Consider the following 18830-nt stretch of genomic DNA (forward strand, 5'->3'; position numbering starts at 1 on the left):
ATTTATACATTTTTTTTTTTTTTTTTTGGGGGGGGGGGGTGGGTTGCATGAATATGAAACTAAAACCAGAAACATTCACAGCACAAAACTTTTACGAATTGGAGCCGATAGCCTTTTTTCCAGCATGAAACTTTTGTGAGTCACCGCTGGAATATGATGCATTCAGATTGTGTTGTGTAGACAGACACATACTGCATGCATGTTACTCTCACAAATCTTGGCTCCTCATGAAATTCACGAAAGTTTCTTGCTCGCGAAAATTTCTAGGTTTACAGTAGTCACTTCCACAGCATCAGTTAGATCAACCTACAGTCTTGGGAACACTTCAGTGAAATAGCTGACACTGCCATCAGTGCCGATGGGAATTCATCGGTCAATTATTAATCAGGGTGTCAAAAATCGCAATATAAATGAGAAATTATGGTTTCTATGATTAAAGGTCAGTTCCACATTCATTACAGTCTGTAATCGTCCAGTGGAGCTGTCGGCCATGCATCTCCTGAGGCTAGCGGCTAACCCTGGATGCAGGAGAACCCAGTGGCAGTGGGCGTATCCGTGGTGCAGACTGACCAAACGTGAAGCAAGGGACCAATCACGTGGCCAGTGCCGGGAGCTGAGTCTGTCATCATGGCAACAGAAGACAAAGGCAGTCATCTTCGACCTTGGTGGAGTCCTAGTGGCCAAACCGTATCCCATCTTTGCAGGTAAAGTTCAGGCTTACTGACAAACTTATAATGTGATGGCATATAGTGCACTTTCTATGTCATTTGTTGTTGTTATTAATTATTATTATTATTATTATTATTATTATTAATATTATTATTATTATTATTATTATTATTATTATCATTAGCACTATCACTATCATTATCATTTTTATTATAATTATCATTCTATTATTATCATCACTACTACTGTAAAAGCTGAGTTTTCGCAAGGGTTTAATTTTCATAAATTATGCGAACCATTGTCGAACTGTGAATTTAATAACACGCGAAAATGTTGCCATGTGCTAGGATAACTACTGTAGTAAGTGCACTTACAATAGCCCCGGTGTCAGTTCACAAATTAACAGCATCTTGCGAAAATGTCTGCTTAGCGCTACCTCCTCATTCGTGAAACTATTTGTATGCAAAAATGGCAGCTTATACAGTATTATCAACACCATTACCATCGATTACATCATTTTTTGTCAATGTATAATAACTGCAACTCCTCCTCTGCAAAGTGATTATTCCTGTATCAGTGAATATTTCCTGCATTTTATTTTATGATGAATACATCTCTGTGTTATCATTTCAAACTAGAGCAATTTGCGTGTACAACTGTATAAATAAATCCACTGTTGATGGGGATACCTTGGTTTCTCATGCATTCACTTTATATGCCATTAGAATAATGCCCTTCATTTACATTTTGATGAAATCCACCAATCTTGACTACATTGTACTTGCCAAGGATAAGCCACAACTTTTAAAGGGGAACTTATCCTGAAATTATACATGCGGCTTCAGCGAGTGCAGCAATAACAGGAAAACACATCAGTGAAGTTTGAAGGAAATTGGATTTTAACCATTCAAAGGTTGAGAATTTTCGTATTTTAAGTACCGGTACTAGATTCATGTGCGTCATCACTGGCAAAGAGAACTTATTAAAAACAATTTGTGACAATAGCAGTGGAACAGTAGAGAGAAAATGCAAAGACATTTTCCCTTAAAAGAAAATAAAAGTACAGATTCCCAGGATTTATTACTGAGATATGAGGGTGATGAAATTCCCCTGCCTTTTTCGATAAATGGAGACCGTACATGTAGGTAGAATAAGAAGTTATGAATTTTCATCTTTTTCACTAAATCCATGTTAAATGCGTCATCACTGTATGAGAAGGCTTCAATAGTACATGCAGAGACTCCAACCCAAAGCACCTTCTGATCTGGAGATTCTCCTGCCTGAAACCCCTAGCAAACGGGAGATTCCAAGTTGATGTGTGCGAAGCGCGAAGTTCTTAGGGTTCTACATGCTCCCTGGTGCTATCTAAGACTTATTTTTTCAACATACAATAGCAAATAAGTAAGAAATCCTTTCCAACGGGAGACACAGAGCCAGGGCGGGAGAAATTAAATCTCAAGCGGGAGAACGGGAGATTTTGCAAAAAATGGGTTTTCGGCGGGAGATCTCCCGTTGATAGTGGGAGAGTTGGAGTCTCTGGTCCATGATGGCAAAGTACTGAAACAATGTAGAAAAATTATGAAGAGAATTACACAATATGTTTTATGTGAAGTACAAGTACAAGTACATACAGTGTATATTCCCTGAAGGCTTATTGGTGATGAGATATATAATATATTATACAGTATGATGGTACTATCAGGTAAATAATATTCCCCCTACCTCCACTGTTATCACTGTATGAACAAAACAAAACAAAAAAACAAAACAAAACAAAAATGTACTTCCCAAATGTGTTAAAGGACAAGTTCACCTTCACAGACTTGTGGGTTGAGTGAAAGCAGAAATATTTGTAGAACACATCAGTGAGAGTTTAAGGAAAATCGGACAATCCGTTCAAAAGTTGTGAATTTTTGAAGTTTCTGCTCAGTCACGGCTGGATGAGAAGATTACTATAGCTTGTGATGTCACATGTGTACAACGTTATAGAGAAAGAATAAAGAAAATGCAACATGTTTTCATTTTTCTCGCATAACAAAAAAACACTCGACTTCTCTCTTTCAGAAGGCGGGGGGGGGGGGGATAATATTACCCTTAACATACGTCATAACAACTAAAAAAATGTGCACTTTTTTCAAAAAATAAAGTTTAGTGAAATTCTCTTTTTATTTTCCTTATATCGTTGTATGCATGTGACATCATACACTGTAGTAGTCTTCTCTTCCAGCAGTGACTGCACAGATACTATAAAAATTCATAACTTTTGAACGGATTGTCCAATTTTCCCCAAACTTTCACTGATGTATTCTACTAATATTGTTGCCTTCACTCAATTCACATATGAAGGTGGACTTGTCCTTTAATGACTCTCCATCAGTAATTTCGGTTTAATTTTTAAACTTTATAGGGTCTGTGAGATGTTGCCTGCCAGTTGATTCCTTAATTTGAAAAAAAAAAAGAGAGAAAAATTGCATTGCCAATTTTTCTCTCACCTGCCATGTTCATGCTACCTGGTATCAGAACCAGTGTGCTGTAAAACCAGGAATGTCCGCGTGCATTTAATTTCGCGAATCTCGTGAGCGCCAAGATTCGCGAAATTGAAATGCACACAAAATTTCTGGTCTACACTATATGCATTGAACGCCAGTGGCAATTCGCAATAATTTCATGCCACAAAAATGCTGTTAACTCCAATTTACGAAGATTTTGTGCCGCGAATATATCATGTTTTACAGTAATACACACTCCCCTCTCAGGAAGTGAGTCATTTAGATTTACTAGCACACCTTGGGGTGCCAATATTCTTGTTTTTTCACATTCAGCAATAAGTTGTGTCAAGATGCTTTTGATCTTCAAGGCAGGAATTTTTATGCCTCCGCCACGAAGTGGGGCCGGAGGCATTATGTTTTCGGGTTGTCAGTCCGTCTGTCCGTCCGTCCGCTTTCGTTTACGCGATAACTTGAGTAATATTTACTGGAATTTTACCAAACTTGGTCCAAGTATGAAGTATGATAGGGCAATTATTTGACTAGATTTTGGGTGAAATCGGCTAAAGGTCAAAGGTCAAGGTCAAATCATGAAATTGTATCCGTTTACGCGATAACTCAAGACTGGATAGAGCAAATTTCACCAAACTTTGTTGGAGGATGATGTATGATGGGACAATTAGTTGATTAGTTTTTCAGTGAAATCGGACAGAGGTCAAAGGTCAAAGATCAAGGTCAAATCCTAAAATTTATCTGTTTACGTGATAACTCAACACTGGATGAAACAGCTTTCACCAAACTTGATCCAAGGATGATTTATGATGGGACAATTAGTTGAGTAGATTTTTGTGACATTGGCAAGAGGTTAAAGGTCAAAAGGTCAAGGTCAAATGCTACAAATGGTGCAATTTCCCCCATATCTATGCAATGCCCAAAGGTATTTTCTTGAAACTTGGTGTGGACATGTACTACTATACTGCGTAAAGATTCTCCAGAGAGAGTTTCATGTCATAAGGTCAAAGGTTAGGTGAAAATGTTGCAATATCACTTTTCTCGCAAATGGTTCAATTGATGTATCTTCGTGGAACTTGGTACATACTTATGTACTGACTGGCAGAGATTATCTAGGGAATTTAGGGGTCATGGGTCAATAGTCAGGGGTCAAGGTCAACTCCTCAAAATTTTACTATTTCCCTCATCCTCTTATACTAGTAATGCAATGCTTGCATTATTAGTTTCAAAACTTAATATATGCATTACCTAATGGAGATTCTCTGGGAGTTTTCCAGCCAGAAGGTCAAAGGTCAAAGGTTAAGGGTCAAAGGCCAGGTTTCAATCCCCCCCCCCCCCCAAAAAAAAAAAAAAAAAAAATCCATTTTGTACCGTTATTACACTCTTTCTTCATACCTTGGAAATTACTCAATGCATAAACTTATAAAAAGGTCTGTCAGAATTCAAGTAAAAATTCTCAATTCCCCAAATATGTACCTTCACTCTTAGAAAATTAAAGCAAACCCAGTTCAAGACATTTCTGACAAACCTGTCATTTCAGTATTTTACCAGTTATGTGAAACTGTCATGGATCACACATTGTGAAGACATTGTACTATACGCCTATTGGGAGAATTATGCATTATGGCGGAGGCATCAGTCGCCATAGCGACATTTCTAGTTTGTATTTATGACCGATCCCCATCGCTTCTAGGTAATTGCCCATCAACCCAGTTTTACGAGCTTGCTTGCTAAAAGCATGTTATCCTTTGAGGAAGTCAGCTTCTGACAGATATCCTTAAGTTTACCAAACAATTTGGGATTTTGAGGATTTGCATTTAAAGAGTTGATTACCTAGCTTAAGTGACATTTGCTGTAAGTGCAGAATATTTTGCTACAGTGTGTGTGGAAATTTGAGCACGTTTTTGGTGTGTGATGCCGCCATGCAAACAACAATCTTTAGATATTTTCTTTATTACATAGAGATGGACTGCATAATTACACTGTCATGAATTGTAATACTTTTGAATATCGGTACTGTAAAACATGATATATTCGCGGCATGAATTTTTCGCGAATTGGAGCCGACGGCCTTTTTTGCGGCATGAAATTTTTGTGAACTGCCACTGGCATTCAATGCATATATAGTGTAGACAAGATCTTTCGCGTGCATTTTAATTTGTGACCCGCTACAACAAAATGATCCTAAAGTCGGGTGAGGTCGATTATTTGAAAATTGCATGACACAATTCCCTAATCTTTCTGCTTTAAAATGATATGTAACACATCTTATAAAAATAATCGGCTGTGGAGATATCGATGTTTAAAAGAGAGCATGTCGAGACGTCTGGGAAATCACTGTTTCGAGAAAAGCGGCCTAAAAGTTCTCCTTGCGACGCAATCACGATCAAGGGACACGCCGTCAGTATTCACCTCCGGACAACAGAAGGTAAGCCCTAGCAACCCCCGAAATGCTTATTCAAACACAGCGTCGGCGGTCTCCTCACCGACCAATCAGTGACCAGGATGCCAGGAGAAGCGGCTGGGCATAGCGCACCCCGCCAGCACGCACCAGTCGACTGGGCAGTGTGCGAGCTTCACGCTTCGGTTAGCGGCAAGCAGCAAACTGACCAATGAGATCACTCTGGTCGTTGTTAGGGGCGGAGCCTATCTGTGGCGCTCAATCCAAATGTTTGAACCAGTTTCTGCTTCGTTGAAACGCCAAAAAACATGGCCCAGAACAACGCTATTTTTTGGTCTTTCCTTTCATCATTTTGCTTCAAAATTTCGACAGACAATAGAAGACATGTCAGACTCTAATTGTATGTCAAATTCAGAAAATGGTAAGTTTTGACCAATTTTGATGCTCTGACTTCAAACTCGATTTTCACGGCTTTGACCGTGCGCGACTTTAGGACCATTTTGTTGTAGCGGGTCACATTTCGCGAATCTGGGCGCTCACGAAATTTGCGAAATTAAATTCATGCAAACATTCCTCGTTTTACAGTATATTTTCTTTAGGTCAATTCGGATCACTTGACCAAGTGCAATATTGTAGATCAGGTAATTGTTTCCACATTCATCATAGTTATCTCATGAAGATATGAAGTCCCCCCCCCCCAATCTCCAATATTTAATTCAAACAGAAATTTCCAAGATGCATTCCCAGTGGTGGATAAGCCCAAACGTTTACTGATTATTCCAGATATATAGCACCAAGGAAACTGCCCCCCCTTTCAGATGGTAAAAGAATCTCTCTTGTTATCATGACTTTGATATTGAGATATTTCTTGCATCTGAAAGCAAATTATTGTAATCATGAGTGTAGACTCTAGATTTTCAAATCGAGGTCTCAATTTGCAGTGTGCACTTCCCGTCTGATCTCCAGAACATGACAGGAAGGGGAGCATACAATTGTAGCTCAACCCAACTTTTACTTCAGTCCAGAGGCTATGCAAAATGTAATTTAATCTCCCTGTGCTGCACTGGCTTTCGCAAGCTTTGCAATTTTGATGAACAGGTCAGGAAGCATGTTGTACGACATGTACATGTACGTGTACTGCTAAAACTCAGATCATGATTGCAGGCATGATTAATAAACATGATTACGAGAGAGATTCTTGGTGGAAAAATGAGCGAAGAAAATGGGATTCCATCGGGATTCGAACCCGAGACCTCCAGATACTTGCCGGCTGCTCTGTCATCTGAAAGAGCTTCATTCTTTACATACGAGCATCTGATCATTTGTTAACTGAAATCAGGATTACAATCATGATTCATGGAGATGACTACAAGCTGGATTCTTCTTTTGTCAGAAAGAGCTCTAAAACACTTCAGCAAAAGACTGATTCAATGCACAAGATATCGTTTGCACTATCTATTCACTATAAAATAATGTACATTCTGATGCATAGAACACTGTGCATGGGTTGTGCGTTCCTTTGTGGTAGGAACAAGCAGTGCTATAGACTTAGATTTAAAGTGTGTTTCCTAATTAAACCCTAATATGTGTGCAAATCTGTTGAAATAATTTTTTTCATGATTTGTTGCTTCGCCATTTGTTTTTCTTTTCGTTTAATGATATCTGTTGCCTACACTGATTAGCAGACAAACTGACCATTGTGCTGATCAGTCAAAAGCAGTAATGACCGGCCTTTTTGTCAGTCAATTTATGAACGCATGAAAATTCAACCAAGGCAAGAAATGAGATTATATTCATACCCCATAATGTTTTGCTGTAGTGCAAGGTAAATTTATAATGCATTGCTTCTATAATGCACACTATGTGCCAATGTTAATTTGTTTGCAAACGTGGTCGGTTGAAAGATATTGGATGATGTGAATAGACCCAAGTATGACCGATACAAGAGAGAAAAAAAATCATTAGATTAAATGAAAAATTTTCATCATAGATAAAAAGCCTTGAGCTGGTCAATAGGAACTGAAGAACGTCATGTTTTTAAATCATTTTGCATGGTATTTTTAGCAAAACAGATAGACAGTTTCAAATCTAAATGGACTGGCTGTCATTGTTTGACATAATGAATATAAATCTAACAGCTCTTCCAGCAGTGGCTTTGGTTCTGTTTGTTAAAGATGGAAATGACAGCACGAGACTGACGTTGATTCCGTCCATTTGTGTTTGTCCAGAGTACGAGGCGATGAAAGGAATTCCCAACGGGGCAGTGAAGGACATCATCGTGGCGGCAGGAAGCGCCGGCTCTTTCAGACAGCTTGAGCGAGGGCGCCTCACGGCGGAAACGTTTGGGGCGGCTTTCAGCAAGGAGGGCAAAGAGCTGGTGAGTCACGTGTGGATGTGCGTGCTCAGACCCTATTAAGATCGAATCGATGTTGATAGGGGCTGATATAAAGGCTATTGGAGGATGTGTTACAATTGTAAATAGAACCCTTCCCCCCTTTAAAAAAAAAAAACTGCAACAACTGTCCTTTTAGATCTCCACCCTAAATGAACTCTTAATGTATGTATTATTGTCCAGAAGCAACTACATGTATGTCCTGATTATGAAATATCAATTAGCAAGTGCAGTGCCTTTAAGAATTGGCCACAGAGAACCAACAAAATGCATTTCTTTCCTCCATTTTGTTTTTAAGATTTTCTCTTCGTTTGGCATATATATGCATCAAGTAGGCCCTATGTCATGCCCATTATAGTGTGTGTGTGTGTGTGTGTGTTTAAGTGTGTTTGTGTGTGAGTATTCATGAACATGTATTTTTACATTGAGTTGAATTTTCGCAAGAAGTAGTGTCCATAGAGTACATAATGTGTACACACAGTACAATGTATAATATACCCTGGTGTTCATATCTCACAAAATATTGTCACCTGTAACGTAACCGCAATAGGCGTGGCTTTATCACACCGAAGCTGAAAGTAGTGGGCTACTGTGGTTTGTAAATACAGCCAATGTGTGTGTTTTCATTGGCCACAAATTGACAATTATTTTGTAAGTGGTTAATTTTCTGGTCCAGGAGTATCAGTCCGCTTGGGAAATTAGCCCACTTGGGAAATTAGACTGAATTTTACGCATCAGCATGCATACTTTGCATCATTATCTGGCTACCAGCTCAGCGTCTGGTTTCGAAAGTGGTTTCTCCAGTTTGATGGGATCAAAAAAATTTGGGGCTGATGGAGATGCAACCCAAATCACATGCTAATTCACAAAGTGGTGTGCTATTTCACCGTACTGGACTGATATTTTGGAGGAAATTTTCCTGATCAAATAGCTCCTGTTTGTGTCTTCATCGCATAAATAGCAGGTCAATTTGACATCTGGCTAATTTCCTAACCACAAAATAGTGCGCTGTTTTGAAAAACTTTGGTCTGACGAAAGACAGGCCTGATGTATGATGTCCCTTTATTATTTGAAAGTGATAACTTTTCTCTCGGAGAAGGAATTAATTACAATTGTATACTTATTTCTCATTCTGTCACTGTTGGTTGTGAGCGGCAAACTCAGTCACTTTCACCATGAAAGAAATACAATCTTTACAAACTATGTACGGATGGCATAATATACTGTCGCACTACAGTTGGCTTGTACATACTCTGAAAAATAGCATTATGAAAGGTGTTGCCAAGAAGTCGAGCAGAATACTGAAATTCATTGTATAGTATGTGTAGGTGACCTCAACAAACTGTTGAGCAGGAAGGTAGTGAATGGCACGATTGCTTCCTAGTGCCTTTAAAAAAAGAGAGAGAGAGAAAATAAAGGATAACATACACGTCGAACAGCCAAAGAGGAATGGTGAAAGGAGGAATTTTCAGGAATCTGGAACTGAAGATGAGATGCACTCGTGTAGAGTTCATTTACAGGATTTTTGTTGTTGTTGTTGTTTTTAATGCCAGTAGCATCATATAAAGATGAATGTTGGTTTCTCTTGTAGGCTTCGAGATGTGATTTTGCCTTTAAGATCCGTAGCCAGTGACACCAGTAATAGAGTTACTTGCTTTGTGGGTGAAAAACTCCTCTCTTGGGAAACTTCCTTCTGATAAATGACAATGATGGATGAAAATTGCCACAGCATACCTTTGTAAGACATCGAAGGCAAAAAAAGAAAAGAAGAGTTTTCAGAAGGGCTCAAAATTCACTTGCAATACCTCGAAGGAGTCTACCAAGAATCTTGTTTGGCTGATGTGATGTGCCACGATAATGAGTTGTTTTGGAGTACAGTATTTTGAGATCTAAAGTGTAAAATTGTTATACGAATGTAGTGCTTTCCCTGTTCAGCCATTGGAAGGTAGACCATTAAGTGATGATTGATCGTGCCTTAAATAGTAATCATATTTTCCAACATGCTGCAGGTTTTTCACTTTAATAGGGTGGAAAGATCAGTGGATACTGCTGTTGCCCGATTTGCCGATTATCAATAATCAATTAAAAAGAATTAAGTATCAACAGTGGTTAGGTGTGCTCTGAGACTGTAGTAATTCTGGGGAACGTTTTCGACTTCCGTTTTGCATTTTTGCCATTACCTATACTGAAATCATGGTAGCATAACATTATTTCACACATTTCTTATGCATTTACATTGCATGTGTACATTTTGGAGCAAAAATTGAAAGTTCTGCAGGCATATATATGAGAATCATGTTTCCCTTTGAATAATGCAAAGTGTTCTTAATTTTATTCTTTAAATTAGGGCTGACTGTTTTTCCCCCACAATAAATGTGTTAAATTTGCCGAAAAATTTCCCCGTAAAGGCACATTTTGTCATGTTGCATTGGATGTGACTGTAGTGCTCTCTTTGTTTGCTTAGAATTTTGTAAAAAATGTAAAAATTGCATGCCGCTTATGGTTCCCTGATTTAAGACCGCAGACATGACCGCGTCTGCAATTTGTCAGACAATGTTCCAGAATTGCTCGAGTTTGCTAGATGTGAGTGAGTGTGGCAGCGCTAGTAGTAACCGGTTTGTTGAGAAGTACAATATCAAAACGGATGTGTGAAAAAACAACCAAATTATAAAACACTCGAAAGAGCTGATGTGCACCGGTCAAGTTGAGGAAAACCTTCGCTTTCTATATCAAAATACATTGTCTTGTTCACAATAGACCTTGGTAGCACCTCCATTCTTATTATAGGAACTCTGTCACCTTCGTCATCACGTATTGCAAAGCTTTTGGGATCTATAAAGGTCATGCTGCTGTATGATATAGACCATGCTTCCTTGGTGTGGAAGGATTGTTATTTTTTTGTCAAGATTGACATCTTCGTGTAAAGGCCTTCTTGCGCAAAAGGTCATACTGTTCATGGACTTTCTGACAGGAAATGCAGTGCACTCGGGTGTGGGGGGGGGGGGGAGGAATTGCCAGCAATGTGAAGTACTATTAAGATTTCAGCTACTTAATTTATTAGTTGACTGTCCTTCGCACTATTAAACGCACTGAGTATGAAGGTAAAGATATTCAATACTTGATAGGGAAATTTTCAGTTCATTATGATGGAAGATGGAACAGTTGGGGGGGGGGGGATCACTGCCTCAAGATCATTTGTGACTGTGCATCACAAAACCAACAACAACAAACAAATGAGGACTCAAAACAAGTGAAGCAGGTCAACCTAGTCAAGGGCAATTCCATGAGATTGGTGTCATGGGGTGAAAAAATAAATTGTTACGTTGAAACTTGCCACCTATTTTATTTTGTTCAGTATACGTCTGGGCATGTGGAACAGCCATTTTTTACACTAATATACCTCCAGAATGGCAGATATTACACTTTAAAGTCAAATTACATTTTCATTGAGAATTACATTGGAAATGTACTTGAATGATTAAGTTGAATCCATAGAATATAAAAGAATGGTATGGATTTGATTTGTTGATTTTTATGATGTATTGGGTATCAGTTACTAGTTGTCAGTGAGGAAAAAATGATCCGTATCCCCATGAATTGGTAGAATGCATACTGCCAAACTGCTAAAACTAATGTAAAGTGAGTAACGAAAATACTCAAATAGTTTCATATCTTAATATTCCCTTGGATTTAAAAAGTGCCAATGGAAATTCTCTTCATACTGCCTCTACCTAATATGAAAAATGGTGAAAGAGTTGTGTACATGCAGTTGTATTATAATGAGAGAGGTTCAAAAATTGTAACGTGAGTAACAATGTAACGTGAGTAACAAGGGTGTAACGTGAGTAACGACAAAAAAATCACGAAATACAAATATATTTCTACACCAATGACAGCAAAATTTTTTTGTGTGACTTGAGTAAGCTGAGGGAGCATAAAGAGAGTATGGTCTTGTAAATAACCTTACATGACCTTGCTTGAATTGGTTGTTATCTAATAGGCTAAACACAATTGCTATCCAAAGAAAATCTTGATTGGCAAGCTAAACAAACCAGATGTGGCTAATAATCATGGAAATTATATATTTTTTTTTTGATAAGTTCTAAGCCTTATATTATATCGTTCAGATATCAGCTATGGATAACTTTAAATCCCTTTTAGAGCCAACTTGATTTTTTTTTTAATGCTTAAGGTTGTAATTTGTACAATTTGGGGTATTGGTTAGTGGAGCAATCATAAGACAAATGGGAATTAATGTTGCATCTCGATGCAATTTACAAATGAATTGTAAGCATAATAGATTAACAAAAATCTGTTATATCTGATGTAACTTTGAGCAAGAGTTGGCATTGTCTCTTTTTACAATGCCATTTTTATTTTTTTTTTGAGTGGGGGGGGGGTTAACAATAATCATTTTCTGGCAGCTGGTAAATACACATACAGTTTTATGTGTGTCTAAGACATTTACAAGAATTGTCAGTGTTACAGCTTTTCATACATTATTCTCTGGGATTATCAACCCCAAATAATATGACAATTGCTTAACTACAATAACCTACTCAAAGTTAGAATTCACCATTACCGGTACCAGAAGATACAAGAATATTTTTGGGTTAAGAGGTAGATCAGTTAAGACTGTACATAGCAGGGCTGCCAAACTAGAGTGAGAATTTGGAGTGAAGTGTGAGTAAGCAAGCGACTAATCGAAGTGACAGTGGTGGGGAGGGGGTTGGGGATGGTGTGGAAGGGGGTTGGGGATGGTGTGGAAGGGGGTTGTCTCCCCTCCCCCCCCCCCCCCCCCCCCCCTTTACACTGGAGTGAACTTCATCAATTTTGCATTTTAACTGGTGGATTTGGTGCATACTCTAGTAAAGATTTCAACACATGCCATAGAGAAGATTTGCCAGTGGGAAAATCTCGAAAGTTTGGGCATGGGCATAATTGCATGTTCGGATAATCACGAATTTTAGGGACATTACTTTTTTTTCTTTTTACATGCTGTTTTGGGGGTTAAGTGTGAGAATTCTTTTATAAGAGATAGTTAATATTTGATGAATTGCGTGAGTCTCATGCTAATTGCACGAGAGTTGGCAGCCCTGACATAGAGAAGAAAGTCCACACTGGTAACAGTAGCTGGATGAAATTTGTAGACATATGTACTGTACATATTTCTAAAGTAGTTTACAATTTATGAAATCAAGTGTTCCACTCATGATTAAGACTACTTACATTTAAGTTCCTGTGAAAGGGAATAGAAGGATAATATTTTAATTCACTGCATGAACTAGTATCTACTATTTTATATTTTCTTGCATTCGGTTTATAGTGGTTACTCGGATTCTGATAAAAGTAAAGTATGTGGAATATATGACCGTATGATAGTGGGAAAAGTATGAAAGAGTGCCAATATTGTTTTATTTTAGGGACAAAATATCTGTAGAGGTTAGATATATCAAAAGTATTTAGTTTCCAGCTAATTCTCGTGGTCAGTTATGTGGTAGTGATTATGAGCTAATATGTAACGTGAGTAACGTGTAACGTGAGTAACGACGATTTTGCTATCGCTGTCAAATATTTCCAATGCTCTCAAAATTTTGACCCCCTATATTTGAGTACCCCAACATGAGTTATATAAATCATACAACAGTTGTTTGAAATACTGCCCAGTATGAGGACACTTTTTGAATAAAGGCATGTTGGCTTTTTATGTCGTCCCAAAAAATGTAACGTGAGTAACGAAAGTATTTTGTCTTTATTTCCGGTATGGATGTGGTTAGTAAAATTCTATTAATATTGCATGGTAGACTAAGGACGTGTGCATCTATTGTACAACAGAGAGTATGTCAAACCTTCCAGTATAAAAAATATGACAATTACAATATGCAGAGACGCCTAAAAAGTGTAACGTGAGTAACGTGGAATTGCCCTCAAGCTTGAGTTTTTCATGTTTTCTGAAAGAGCAATTCTTCTATATCACTCAAAAGTTTATGATCACAAAACAAATGGGAAATTGCATTTTTAGCAGCTTTTCTAAAATAACGTTTTTGTAGAATAGTGTAATTTGGTATACATGTCTTAGGGGATTCTTTTCATTTCTTGAAGATCCTGTAAAAATTCTTCACCTTCAACACCTACAAACTTCTGAAAGGATGGTGCTACTGCTTTGAAAGTTGGTATTTGTCATGGACAGAATGTGTTAATATAGCATGCTCAGCTTAATCTGAGTATCCCATCATTGTTCTTGCTATGGTGTATGATACAGCCCATTTTGTTTTTGTTTTTGTTTTTGTTTCATTCATTGCACAGAGCATGGCAAGTGCTTAAATAGACTCTTGATACTTGAGAACCTATTTTTCTCAGTACACACTTTACTACAGTGTGTGTCTTCATTCCAGTATTTAGATACATGTACATTGTAGGTTAGGAAAGTCCACTTGTATTGAGTTATCATCAAAGCTTAAAATCTTCTTTTTCAGAATGTGCCATTATCTTAAAGTCAATACCTGGTGATTTTTTTTTTTGTTTTTGTTTTTGTTTTATGATGCAGGGTCACATTTGCTCCTTTTCTTTCATTTGTGGCATCATGGCTCTTGTTTCAGAGATCACACACACACACACACACACACACACACACACACACACACACACTCAAAAAGAAGTCCATACCTAGAAGATAAAAAAAAAATGGTAGATAATATGAATAGAAAAGTGATAGATCCTGGGCATCACATGCCAAAATCTAGAGAAATTTGAGAACATCTAGTTACGGTTTGGGAGAGTTGTTTGATATGTTTGATATCCTAAAACTTGTGGTACTCTAAATTTATAGCAGTCTCGTGAATCAAGCAGCAACCTGATATAAGCTGTTATTTTCGCGAGGGTTTAATATTTCGCGAATTTCGCGATTCACAGTTGGATCGCAAATTCAACAACACGTGAAAATGTCTCCATGCGTCCTGTTAATAGTACATTAACGTAAGTGTCAGCGTCAGTTCGCGAAAACAACATCTCGCGAAAATGTCTATGGCCTCGTCATTCGCGAAAATATCTGTAAGCGAAAATAACAGCGTATACAGTAATTGTACCAATGTTGAAAAAAGTTCATCCCTTTACATTTTGCTTCACTTACTAAAAGAGAATGTATGTCTGAAAATTCCAAACATACCCTTGATGACCCCTTCCATATTTTATTCTGTCGTTTCCATGATGCTCATAATTCTGCAGCATTTTTCCCATTTCTGTAGTGCAGGCGCTCTACTTTAAAAAAAATATATCCAATACGTACTTTGTGGTAATCCAACCACCCGACAATGTATAGTAGATGCCTCAGTTTTTTGCTTTTTTAAAGCCTTCTACCATTATCTCAGCTTTTTAGACATTTATGTGCAGTTATTTATTCAGTAGTGGAAGTCATTTTCAAGACTTTTATAATAGTAATGCTCATCTTTACCAAATTTAATGTACCTTTGTGACAAGTGCTCCATTCATGTGCTCTAATGGTGCATTCAAACTTCATATTTAAAGCCCATTTGTTTTGGGGAGCTTTTGGTTTAGCATAAACTTAGCCTTTATGAATGGCTAACCTTAAAATTTTTAATTCACATGCTGCTCTTTATTCGCAGACCTGTATGACAAGTTTTAGATTTTGTGGTATTCTTTTGTCTACGTTTTTACTCTTAAAACTGCTGCAGCTCGGAATCGACTCCAATTTCTCCGACCTGCTCCCCTTCTTCGAGTCCCGCATCACGAGACCATTCCCCGAGATGCTGGACGCGGTCCGCTGCATTCGCGGCGAGGGTCTGAAGACGGCCGTCCTCTCCAACATCTGGCGGTACGAGGGCCAGGAGCTGGCCCCCCTGCCCATTGACCGGTCACTCTTCGATGTGGTGAGTCATATTTGTGAGGACTACTGGCCAGTGCTTTCATTTTGCATCATTTGAGACCCTGGGCACCGTTTTATGGAAGTTGTCGGCTCTGACAAGTTTTATAGCAAAGTCAGCTTGTCTTCAATGTGTATATAAAAGGAGCGATCATGCTTTGATAAGAACTTATACACGTTGTATATATCTGATGAGTCAGTTGACAGTAAAGAGGCTGTTTGTTTGTACAAGTGTGTCGTGTAGCTATAATTCATTTGAAGTGTTTCTTCGTTCAAAATATGTACTCTTGGCTTATTCATATTTACAGTGAAAGAATGTGATATTTTGTGTGGTATTTCAGAATTTGAACACAATATGCACTGCTAAAAAGCCTCGCGAAGTAAGACATGGAATACTGTACCATTATTTTTGAGTGGGGATTTAAATTTTGCACAAAATACACATGTATGTGAGCTTTGAGTGTGAATTGTGTCTTAAAATACCATCCAACACACTGCAGTGTACTTCTGACATGATTGGACACACTTCCTCTCCTTTCTCGGGAAATATGCACATGCACAGTGCTTACCTTAATAGATAGGTGTTCTTTTCGGGTATTATATTTGGAGTGAGAACAATACCAGCTGAAATACTGCGGTATCAATTACCCCGCAGTATTTCACACGTGACAACGGTGATGAAAAATAACTGTGGTATCTTATGCCACATGTGGTAACTCTGATGTGACAGTATACAAATGATAACTGCTATGAGGGGCACAGTTAAAATTATGGGCCCAAGGTTCGCTTCGGGCATAGTTATGGTTTTCACATCACCAAGGGCCTACATAATTTTAACTCTGCCCCGAATATCAAGCTGTCATTATTTGTTTATATACTGAAAATGTTGATTCCGAAATATAGATACCGTAGCATTCGTAATCAACGCTGTTCGACAGCGTGACGGTCGTATCATTGATACGTACATAATGAGTGACCTATGTGTATGGGGTTGCGACTGTCTGTCTCCAAACGTATTTACAGGGCACAGTTAATCAACTGTGCTCCGGGCACAGTAAATCATGACGTCATTTTGATCAACAATGGGGCACAGCTATTTTCATGACCCCCTTTTAACCAATCAAATGAGAGGATTCTATATGAGGTATATAATACCTTCTGTTAGGTAACAACACCACCTCTCATGGTGATCCTTTTCATACCTGGCGTGCTATGTTTGACTTCCCTGCCTGTTTATCTTATGGTGATGTGAACTAATTTAGCCTCTGGACAAACTGGTGGTTATGCTGATCATGAGTACAACAGGATATCACACACTAATAAAACAGTCAGACCTGTTTACAGGGACTGCTCAAAGGAAGCAATATATGCAGTCTTTGGACACAATGTTCCTTGTGCAACCATTTTTTCTGTTTTTTTAAATAATTTTTACAAGGTTTCTATCACATTGTAACAAACATACAATGTGAAAACTGTAGTTGTGTGCTGTGGTACTGTGTATTCTGTTGTGCATACACAAACACCTGCTCTCAAGTGTTTGAGAGTTTTACAGAGTTCATCCTGTACAGGTCATGCAGAGGAAGGATTCTTTACACAAAAATCTGCCATTCCACAAATTATTGGGAGGAATACGGAGGGGGGGGGGGGGGGGGGGGTCAAAACCCCAGGAATGTTTGAGGACAAAAAAAGTTTGAAAGTTTTGTGTTCAGTTCTGTCCTTATTTGTCAAAGAAGTTTTAATTGATCTACAAATTCCTCCTCTTAAATCAGTTTCTTTAAAAGGCTTGCAGACTTTCTATCATGCTTCTCAACATACTATAAAATGAGGAATGTTTGCAGTTGCATGCATTTTAATTTCGCAAGAGCCCAAATGCATGTGGAAGTTCCTGTCTAATCTATACGCATTGAATGTGAGAGGCAAATCACGAAAATCTCATGCTGCGAAAAAGGCCGTGGGTTCCAATTCGCCAAAATTTTGTGCCGCTAAAATATTGTGTTTTACAGTATTTATGCCAAAAGATGCATTTTGCAATCCAAAGATCTCCACTTTTAAGTGAGGATCATATTCTAAATTCAAAGTTCACTGCCTCCTTTTATATGTCTGATACAACCACTCAATCATAGAATTCAGCCCTCAGGTGACTTTCGGCATAATTTTAGTAGCTGATGCAGAGCTTAAACACATTTTCAATTGCAACTCAAATTATATCCTTGCTTGCCTAAGAAAAAAAAAAAACACTGTTTAATATCACCCAGGATTTCCCTTTTTACTGCTATATCTGTCTTTTTTTTTCTTTTGAAATCATCTTACTGATAGTCTTCGTAAAAAGTTATTTATGGCTTGACATGTTTTTAAAAAAGAATCTTTTCTGTCATTCTATCTTTTCCTGACATGTTATTTTTTATCATGTTCAGTATAAAATTAGAGTAATTTTTTTTTATTCTTTTGTTTTTGTGTGTACATATACTTGTGTGGTTGTGAGTTTTTGAACATCGCCTTTCAAATATCTTTCTATTGATTGGTATTAGTTTTTGATATCTGGAATATTGTAGAATGATACAATCTTGTACTCTGTAATGAGTTTGTAAGCATGTGCGCCATGTTTTCAGTATTCAGAACAGCTGGATCAGACAATACACAAAAGATATTAACTCTGATTCCAATGTGTTTACTTTTGATAGCAGTGCAAATACTAGGTGTTTCAAAAAACGTTTCCCACTTTTGATCATTAATAATTCTGAAACTGTTCATTCGATAAAACTGTCATTGATATGAGTAATAGCTGAATAGTGTACAATTTTGTTGGAGGTAATTTGAATGTGAAAGCATAAATCAGTTTCATTAAATCTAAGATTGATTTTGAAGTAAGGTTTCAGATTTTGGTCAAATTTTAACCCTCTGTACAAAAATGAACTTTACACAGAAACCAATGATGTGTATGTGAGTGTGTGCTGACAATGGCCCTGAACAATGGACATGCCTGAACCACCT

The 18830-nt window shown here is 37.8% G+C and overlaps 1 protein-coding gene across 1 annotated transcript in view; it reads left to right on the forward strand.

Annotated features, from left to right (window-relative positions):
• Positions 1-466: 466 nt before the first annotated feature.
• Positions 467-18830, forward strand: part of LOC139732877 (acyl-CoA dehydrogenase family member 10-like) — a 67298-nt gene continuing 48934 nt past the window's right edge. Inside the window, exons 1-3 of the mRNA XM_071643715.1 lie at positions 467-704; positions 7797-7945; positions 15652-15846. Of these exons, the coding sequence (XP_071499816.1) occupies positions 491-704; positions 7797-7945; positions 15652-15846 (558 nt within the window). The 5' untranslated portion in view covers positions 467-490. The remainder of the gene's footprint in view (positions 705-7796; positions 7946-15651; positions 15847-18830) is intronic.

Source organism: Diadema antillarum, unplaced genomic scaffold, assembly GCF_040938485.1.
Source record: "Diadema antillarum isolate AM-2024a unplaced genomic scaffold, OU_Dant_1.0 seq00000454_RagTag, whole genome shotgun sequence".
NCBI classification, from domain to species: Eukaryota; Metazoa; Echinodermata; class Echinoidea; order Diadematoida; family Diadematidae; genus Diadema; species Diadema antillarum.